This window comes from Salvia splendens, chromosome 1, assembly GCF_004379255.2.
Source record: "Salvia splendens isolate huo1 chromosome 1, SspV2, whole genome shotgun sequence".
In the NCBI taxonomy this organism is placed as follows: domain Eukaryota; kingdom Viridiplantae; phylum Streptophyta; class Magnoliopsida; order Lamiales; family Lamiaceae; genus Salvia; species Salvia splendens.
The window spans coordinates 29,035,588-29,045,622 of record NC_056032.1 but is presented as its reverse complement, the minus strand read 5'-3'; the positions used below and the strand labels follow the sequence as shown (position 1 = coordinate 29,045,622).

The following is a 10,035-nucleotide window of genomic DNA, read 5'->3' as shown; positions in this document are numbered from 1 at the left end:
CCTTTTCAATTTTTTTAAAAATATGAAATTCTGCTAAAATTTTTGTGTTCTTTCAAAGCAATTTATTTATTTTATTTAATTTTTACATTTTTATTTGTATAAGACAATAAATTATTTTAAATTAGTAAAATATCAGAAAACTGATGGATTTTACACTTTGAAGCTTTATGTCACAGTTAAATAGAATCAAAATCCAACAAGCTCAATTCTTTATATTTTACTTTTATTTTCATTCTTTGTTCATTTTTATTATAGTTTTTTTGTGATTATTAAATAAAAAAATATTTAAAAAAATTCTGCAATCAAATATGGCATGGCGTATTGAATTAACTGGATCCTCTCAAAATTGTGACCGAGCCAGCCATCTAGTTCTATGGAATAATAAGGAAGAAGCGGTGAGGGTGGTCCCATGTAGGGAATGGGACCCACATCACAACGTGAGTTCCTTGGGTTGGGCCCACTTAACAACCATTGCACAACTCACTCTTACCTAAATTCCACTCATTTTAGACTTTATAATATTCCTATATAAATGTTTTGTTTATAATTTGGGTTTTCTTTCATGTTTGATCTAAATAAAAATTGGTGTACAGTACACAAAACAAAAACCGCGTTAACCAAAACTGGGCCCTCCCTTTTCTTCTGTTCTTGACGCGTTCATCTAACCTCAATCAATTTATTCCATTTTTTTTAAATCATAATGCCGAACTCTAAAATATTATATTAATATTTTATAATCAAGTATACAAACTACAAAACTTGAAAATAAACTAGATACCAATTTGCTCTTCCACTTGCTGCAATAAAAGATAATTTCCAAAACATTTATTAACTACTATAAAATAAGCTTACGCGTCATCGCTTAAACTAATTCATTAACTACTAATCCTGAGACTAATAAATTCGCAGCGACTCAATTACTTCGATAATTGTCATCTCAAATATAAAAACATTTTTGTATTTATTGACCTCCCTCTATCTAGTTTTTTTGTAATCATATTTCTCTCTCTAAAACGTCCACATTCAACTACAGCATCTGCAAGCTCAGATTATCTCTGCTGGTTTTTTAATTTTTGTCACCTTCCATTTCTTCGCTGAATGCTCGCATTTTTGGAGTTCTGCCGCTGATTTTTCTGGTATTTATTATTGCTTCTTTGTTTTTAATTTGCTTCGAGCTTGCTTTTGAGCTGGATATCTTCTGGATCTGTGAAATTACGCTACATATCCTTCATTTATTTGCGAGAATGTTTTAATATCGTGTGGAGCTGACCTGTTGTTAGATCTTAAAGTTGTTTTTTAAGTTTAATGTATTGAATTTTATGCTTGTGAAGTTGAGAGCTGAGCTCTGAGCATTGCAGTAATGTTGAATTATAATCAATAATATGTTTATGTTTGGGCTGATTTTGAGCAGTTTATAGATCTATTGGTGTGGTTGGAATAGAGGTTAGGGATTGATGTAGTTCAATTTCATTTTTGCAGAAAATAGGTGGCTAATTTCTAGGCTTTTCCAGCCATCATCTATGAAGAACAGCAATAAGCTTGTGGTGTGGTCGGCTCTAGGATTTGTGTTGGTGGTATTTTTGATTGATGTAGCTTCAGCAGCTGATTACTCACCGACGGATAAGATCTTCCTGAATTGTGGAGGTCCTCCTGATTCGGCGGACACCGATGGCCGGAAATGGACATCAGACATTGGATCAAAGTTTGCTCTGTCAAGTACCAAGTCTTCAACTGCAACCGCATCGGTACAGAAACCGTCTGTGCCGGAGGTTCCTTACTTGTCTGCTCGGATTTTTCAATCTGCCTTCACCTACAGCTTCCCAGTGGCCTCTGGTCGCAAGTTCTTGCGCTTGCATTTCTATCCCGCGTCGTATAATGGCCTAAATGCTTCGGATGCTGTCTTCTCAGTAACTTCTGGAGAATATACCCTGATGAGGAACTTTAGTGCTGCTCTGACCACGGAGGCTCTGAACTACGACTATTTGATGAAGGAGTTCTCTGTAAATGTTCCGGATCAAGTGTTGAATGTCACATTCACCCCGTCCCCGAATGCATCCAACTCGTATGCATTCGTCAATGGGATTGAGGTCATTTCACATCCGGATATTTACAGCACGGGTGAGACTGCAATTGTCGTTGGTCAGTCCACTGGGTTCAATATTGACAACAGCACAGCGCTGGAGAACGTTTACCGGCTGAACGTGGGTGGAAATGACATTTCCTCATCTGGTGATACAGGTCTGTTCCGATCATGGCGTGATGATTCATATTATATCTTTGGTGCAGCAAATGGGGTTACAGAGGTTCCTGATAACACGACGATTGCATATCCTCCTGAGACCCCAACCTACATTGCCCCTCTTGATGTTTACAGCACCCTGAGATCAATGGGTCCAAATGCATCTATCAACCAGAATTACAACTTAACTTGGCTCTTCGATATTGATTCTGGATTCTCTTACCTAGTTAGGCTTCACTTCTGCGAAGTTACAGATGTCATAACCAAGGTAAATCAAAGAGTTTTTAGTATCTTCATGAATAATCAGACTGCAGAGGAGCAGGCAGATGTGATTGCGTGGGCAAATGGTAATGGAATCCCCATACACAAGGACTATATTGTCTTTGTTCCTAATGGGCCTCCCCGGCAGGATTTTTGGCTTGCATTGCATCCTTTCACTTCTACGAAGCCCCAGTACTATGATGCCATCTTGAATGGAGTCGAAATATTTAAAATAAATGATACAACTGGTAATCTTGCTGGTGTCAACCCACAACCTCTTCCACAGACACCAGATGATTTATTGATTAACCAGTCCTCTGGATCTGGTAAAGATAACAAAGCTATTATTGGAGGAGCGGTTGGTGGTGGAATTGCTGCACTTCTTGTTCTTGGTCTGATTGCCTGTGTAGTTGTCCAGCGACGGAGGCAAAAGAAGGATTCTAGCACTAGTGATGGCTGGCTTCCATTGTCCTTGTATGGAAATTCTCATTCTTCCGGTTCTGCAAAGACAAACACCACAGGCAGTTATGCCTCCTCCCTGCCATCAAATCTTTGCCGCCACTTTTCTATTGCTGAGATCAAATCTGCCACTCACAACTTTGATGAGGCTCTCCTGCTTGGGGTTGGAGGTTTTGGAAAAGTCTACCGTGGAGAGATTGATAGTGGCACGAAGGTGGCAATTAAGCGTGGGAACCCTCTTTCGGAACAAGGTATTCATGAATTCCAAACTGAGATTGAAATGCTCTCAAAGCTTCGCCACCGTCACCTGGTTTCCCTCATTGGGTACTGTGAAGAGAACTGTGAAATGATCCTCGTATATGATTACATGGCATATGGAACTCTTCGTGAGCATCTATACAAGACCCAGAAGCCCCCCTTGCCGTGGAAACAGAGGCTTGAGATTTGCATAGGTGCTGCTCGTGGCTTGCACTATCTGCACACTGGCGCCAAACATACAATCATTCACCGTGATGTCAAGACCACTAACATCCTCTTGGATGAGAAGTGGGTGGCTAAGGTCTCAGATTTTGGTCTCTCAAAAACTGGCCCGTCACTGGACCATACACACGTCAGCACCGTTGTTAAGGGAAGCTTCGGTTATCTGGATCCTGAGTACTTCAGGCGCCAGCAACTGACTGAAAAATCTGATGTTTACTCCTACGGGGTTGTTCTGTTTGAAATCATATGCGCTCGGCCAGCTCTAAACCCTGCACTTCCCAAAGAACAAGTCAGCCTGGCCGAGTGGGCTCAGCATTGTTACAAGAAAGGCATCCTCGACCAGATAATGGATCCCTACCTAAAGGGAAAGATAGCTCCAGAATGCTTCAAGAAATTTGCTGAGACAGCAGTGAAATGTGTGACCGACATTGGAACGGACCGGCCTTCCATGGGGGACGTCCTGTGGAACCTTGAATTTGCGCTGCAGCTGCAGGAGAGTGCAGAGGAGAGCGGGAAGGGTCTTGGCGAGATAGATGTTGACTCATACGACATCACATGCAAGGGGAAGAAGGACCCTGATTCATCCTCGGGTTTTGATGGCAACATCACAGATTCGAAGAGCAGCGGATTGTCGATGAGCATTGGTGGGCGCAGCCTTGCAAGTGAAGACTCGGACGGGCTAACTCCGAGCGCTGTATTTTCTCAGATAATGAATCCCAAAGGGAGGTGATATGATATGAGCAACAACTTTGCTTTGCCCTTTACTCATAGTATTCCTGTAACTGCGGGAAGAGGTTTTCTTTATTTATAATTTTTTTTCTTGCATCTTATTTTTAATCTTCTACTTGAATATTTATTTATATTTATATCTCGTGTATCTGTTTGAGCCCAAAACATTTTACAAAGCTTTATCCATACTGAAAGATTGTGTAACAATAATTTGTTCCTTGGTTTTCGCCCAATATGGTTGTGTTGTAATAATAGAATTTAGAGATAAAGTGGATACCGTACCTACCTAAACTAGTTTGGTCGAGATTGTATGTTATTATATGTTATGACGTGCCTCAGTGAAAGTTGTTAATTATGGTAACAACTCATCTAATCGAATGAATACTGATCATTGCCATTTTGAGAATTTTTGTCAAGGGTTTGAAAATTAGCAGCAGCTAAAAGCACATTGTTTGGCAATGTTGACAAACACTTCATATATATACACAGATGAGACGTTACCGATATGCAAGCAGATAGAAAATATTCGAGTTTGTAAGAAGAGGGAATGCATTGTTGTTAAAAGCGCACCCGGAGAGCAGGCACACTGGGCTCGGCTGCCATCGTCCCGACCACATTGAGGCGCACACTGGTGCGAGGGTTAGGGGAATTAAGGTTTTCTGCTAAACAAGATGAAGTGACTAACCTAAATATGCACACTTTTAGGTCTTCAAGATGCATTTATTAGAATTTATTGAATATTCGAACGTTTTTCAGTGCAGTGTTTATTACATTAAATAAGTTGTGTGCAGTGTTCAATTTTCAAACTATTATTGGCTTATCGCGGCCCGGGTTATTACATACTCGCCCCGGCACACCCCACGCCCCTGACAACACGGGGACTGATGGGATGACAAAATTCACTCTTTATTACTCTCCCCGTCTGACTCTAAGTGACACTTTCTATTTTTGAGACAGTTCCACTCTAAATCACATATTTCTAAAAGTAGAAATATCATTCTATACTTTTTTTTCCTTTCTTTTACTTTATTCTCTCGACTTTAACTCCCAAAACAGTACTTAATTCTCTCCACTTAACACATAAAACAACACTACATAAAATCTCATGCTGAAAAAGAAATGCTCCACTTAGAGTGGGACGAAGGGAGTATGTTATAATAACCAAATCCTGAATATCTCACACATACATGATTCTAGCGGTACATGCCATGAACAAAATATACCTCTTTTGGATTTACAATTTATATGTCGAAAGTGACAAGGAAAGGAGAAGATCTACCAATTACTTGAGCTTCAATGGCAGGAAGAAATTATGTTGGGCATGGTGGTGCCAGTGAATCTAGTATGGCAATCAACTTCTTCTCTAGTTCTGGTTTATTTGCACCCACGAGTTTGTCGATTTGCTGACCGTCTTTGAGGAAGAAGAAGGTCGGAGTTGCCTTTATATCCCATGATGTGCTAAATTCCTGTGAAGCAAACAAAACTCATAACATATCAGAGCTATTGCACGACCTGTCATTTTTTATCAAGTAGGAGCAGAAACTTACAGTTAGTTCATCTACGTCGACTGTGAGACACATTATCGAAGGGTGTTTTTCAGACAGCTCGACGAAGAAAGGTGCAATTATTCTACAAGGGCCACACCAAGTAGCGCTGAAATTGGCAACCACCTGTCATATGATTCAATCCATGTTAGGAACCACAATTGCTCCGAGCTTCCACATTTAAGTCAATTATGGTTGGAGTAAAACCACAGATACTAAAACTAGTCACTTCTGCCATTTATGTTTACATATAGTACTAATTATTAGTCACAGACAATATGGATGAGTTGCACTTGTGTATCAACACAAATAAAGAAGCTATTTCAGTGATCATTATGTGCCAAGCAACAACGTAGACACTAACTAACTGTATCCTTCTTATACATTCTGTAACCCAAGCACACCATTACTAGGGAAGACTACGAGGAAGTTGATACTTGATACTACTACAATAACGTACGAGGCGTGATTGTATTAGATTAATTTATCACTCCTGAGCCAAAAAAGAAGGAGAAGCGAGAGCAAGAAAAATAATAAGGATGGAGTTGTTTGTATGAGTTGCACTTGTGTATCAAGACAAATAAAGAAGTTATTTCATTGATCATTATGTGCCAAACAACAACGTAGACACTAACTAACTACATCCTTATTCTCCTTTCTGTAACCCAAACACACCATTACGAGGGAAGATGATGACAACGTTGATACTTTATACTACTCCCTCCGTCCCACTCAAGATGGCCTTATTCTTGAGTGGTACGGGAATTTAGGAAGTGTTGTTAGGTGGAATAAAGTATAGAGGGAAAAGGTAGTTGAATATTTTAATGAAGAGAGACGAGAGAGTAGGTTATTTCCAAAATTGGAAAGTTGACATCTTGATTGGGACAAACAAAAAAGGGAAGGTGGTCATCTTGAATGAGACTGTTAAGGACCTAAATTCTTAACGTCGATTTCCACACAAAATCAAGAAACGAGATGTCGTCGTTGTCGAGCGCCCAACGTTTGGGTCGTGACTTGGACGGCAAAAAGGGGCGGTTGAGCGCGAGATCAGCCTCGTCGACAACCTTAGGAGATGTTTCTTGTTTGCTACTCAATTGAGCCAAAATAACGATAGTTTCATATATTGATTGAATGAATAAAAAAGATAACAGTCTATCCTATTTATAATGCTACTGACTTAATGAACAAGAAAACAAAGATATAGAAAAAGATATGCTAAATCCCTATAATATCTAAGGTTTGTATCAACTCCCCCACGGTTAAAATCCATCTTGTCCTCAAGGTGGGAACCACGAAGCAAAAAGGAGAGTTGAAAGCAGACGCTTAAGCGAGGCAACTCCTCCTGGATCAAACACACACCGAACAGATGAACGTCTCCCTTCTTCACTTCCATAAAAAATCAACAAAAGAGACCCAACTTTGTCGGAAAAATTCCTTGTCAAATCGAAAAGCTTGTCCACGCCTCCCAGAATGCCCAAGCATGGCATGTCATTACTCGGAGGGATCAACCTTGCATCTTTGTCGAGCAATGTTGATCGATGATTCATACTTGGAACATCACCGACATTCAAATCCACATAGACACAAGCAATTACGGGCAAATCGGTGTAAGCACCATCTCCTTTCTTGCCCCAACAATTTCCAACAACATTTTTGGATGACCCTTGAACAACATTGAGTGAGGCGATTATCTTCTCTACTTCACCAATAGAACCATCCTCCTCTTTATCTTCTAGCAATGTCTCCTCCTTTTCACCAATCTTCTCATCATATACCCTAATGAGCACTTGCGGTGACTCATTGTCGTTCTTGACCATCCCTTTGTTCTTGACGAACTCTTCAGGGGACTCGTTGTTTGGAACATCAAGAGAAGCGCCATCATTGTGAACATCGGTAACGTCATTGGGAACATCATCACCGAATACTATCGTGGGAGTATTATCAGTTTTCTCTTCGGCTAAATTCTTATCTTGAATGTTCTCCTCAAACTCCTCCCCATCATCCGCATAACATAGAATGCGTTGTTTACACACATGTCCCATCACCCATTTCTCGGGACAGTGCCAGCAGAGACCCAACCTGGACCGTTCTGACTTCTCCGCCTGGGAGACCCGTATTAGCGGCAGGCGTGGCTGCTCTGGAGTTTGACTGGTCACACGCGCGGGCTGATTGTACAGGTCCCGCGTTGGCTTTTCGGTGGAGTAGCGGGGCTGGTGGGAGGCGGGCTGGACTCGCGCTCTCACCTCCTCCCGAGGGCGAGGTCGGTCCCAGCACGTCTCCGAGCGTCGGGGCCGGTCAACGGTCGGATAGCCGCGGTCCTGCTGTTGAGCCGGTGGGTCCCAGCACGTTGGGCGGTGCCTCTGCGTTGCGGTTGGCGGGTAGCGATCAAACCCTAATTGGGTCTGATGATCTCCGCGATCAGATAGGTGGCTACCCCTCTCGACGTAGCCACCGCGGTGTCGGGGCCAGGCGTCTTGCGCGCGATCGCGGTACCCGATGGGCTGGTATCTCGGCCGTGGGCGACGATCAGGTGGATCCAAGTGGTGTGAGACGTAGGGTGATTCTGGATCAGGCCACGACAGCGGATGAAGTACTTCCACCCGGTTGCTCGGAGGGTCCCAACTGGTTACACGGCGAGGTTGGGCCGGCTGGTAGGGACGGAATGGCTGTGTGGCCTGAGGGAAGTCGTATTGACGACGGCGATAGCCGGCGTAGTCGTATGACATGTTGACGGACTGAGGCGTGGCTGTGGTGGATGATGATCGTCTGATTTCGACGCGGCACGCGGGACCATCGGCGTTGCAGAAGTAGTGTTGTCCTGCGGCTAAAGCTCGGCGGACAGGCGGGACTCGACAACCAAAGCAGTTGCTGTGTCCGGAATGTTTTCCGTAGGGCAGCGGTGTAGCTTCGGTTCGAGATGGTGGGAGGGTCAGCTCTCAATGAAAGCACCAGTTGTTAAGGACCTAAATTCTTAACGTCAATTTCCACACAAAATCAAGAAACGAGATGTCGTCGTTGTCGAGCGCCCAACGTTTGGGTCGTGACTTGGACGGCAAAAAGGGGCGGTTGAGCGCGAGATCAGCCTCGTCGACAACCTTAGGAGATGTTTCTTGTTTGCTACTCAATTGAGCCAAAATAACGATAGTTTCATATATTGATTGAATGAATAAAAAAGATAACAGTCTATCCTATTTATAATGCTACTGACTTAATGAACAAGAAAACAAAGATATAGAAAAAGATATGCTAAATCCCTATAATATCTAAACTAAATAATAATAATAGAGGTTCGTATCAGAGACGGAGGGACTACTACAACAACGTACGAGGCACGATTGTATTAGATTAATTTATCACTCCTAAGCCAAAAAAAGAAGCAAGATAACGAAAATAACAAGGATGGAATTGTTTAGGGAATAAAGTCGTACTTATGGAGATTAAAATTAAGTACTAGTAGCAATTAAATGATTGTTTCTGTTAATTGAGAGCTAAAAGATGTACAAAGGCAAATAATTGGTTTGAGATAAATAAAAAACCTAAAACCAAAATCCACATATGGATGCAATTTAGTGAGCTGAAGGAGATACTCACAAGCTTTCCATCTGTGTTGGCTTCATCAAGCTTTTGTTCCCAAGATTCCTTGGTAGTGATGAGATGCACATTTCCACCAGTGAATTCAACATTGTGATCGGACTCATCCCCATCATTATAACGCTGCAAGATTACATTTTTAGATTAAAAAAAGGAAAGAGGAAAACATAGAAACCTAATTGAAGAGAATAATTAGTGCATACCTTAGCAAAGCAATTCCCCATAAGGCTTTATATGAGAGAAGGGGAAGTATTATTTAGATTAAACAATGCAAAAATTGAAGAAGATGAGGGGTTTTAGTGAGGAATATGGTTAAACCTTTGCCCACGACGACTGCTACGGCTACGGCTACGGCCTACGGAGTGGAGAAGTAGAAGATTCCTATGAAATTGAGATGGAGTGGAGATAAGCCAACCAATGCGGCTATCTCCCAACCCAACACCCTACCAATAAATAAACCTTTTTTTACCTTCTCAAAACAGCTAATTACTATATTGGGAATTCATCACTTAAAATACTTCATTTAATTATTTCCTACGCTCAACTTTTATTCTAACCTCGTCCATCGACGTCACTTGTATTGCTTTACAACTCATTATTTTATTATATTGCCAGTGTTGGTGTAGGAATGAAGTAGGAGTGTTGGAGTAGGAGATCCTTTTCGGACTAAGGTAGACGATAAATTAAAAGGAAAAATAATATTTTCTCTATTTTATAAGAATGGAGACTTTG

The 10,035-nt window shown here is 41.5% G+C and overlaps 2 protein-coding genes across 2 annotated transcripts; one reads left to right on the top strand and one right to left on the bottom strand.

Moving 5' to 3' along the window:
• Positions 1-909: 909 nt before the first annotated feature.
• Positions 910-4,401, top strand: LOC121746609 (receptor-like protein kinase FERONIA). Its single transcript, XM_042140512.1, has 2 exons — positions 910-1,136; positions 1,480-4,401. The coding sequence occupies exon 2, from the start codon at positions 1,521-1,523 to the stop codon at positions 4,167-4,169; it is 2,649 nt and encodes an 882-aa protein (XP_041996446.1). The 5' UTR covers positions 910-1,136; positions 1,480-1,520; the 3' UTR covers positions 4,170-4,401.
• Positions 4,402-5,277: 876 nt separating this feature from the next.
• On the bottom strand, positions 5,278-9,745 carry LOC121797802 (thioredoxin H9-like). The gene is made up of 5 exons (XM_042196529.1): positions 9,622-9,745; positions 9,507-9,531; positions 9,304-9,426; positions 5,716-5,838; positions 5,278-5,634 (listed from the first exon to the last, which is right to left on the bottom strand). The coding sequence occupies exons 2-5, from the start codon at positions 9,525-9,527 to the stop codon at positions 5,479-5,481; spliced, it is 423 nt and encodes a 140-aa protein (XP_042052463.1). The 5' UTR covers positions 9,528-9,531; positions 9,622-9,745; the 3' UTR covers positions 5,278-5,478.
• Between the last annotated feature and the right edge of the window lie 290 nt (positions 9,746-10,035).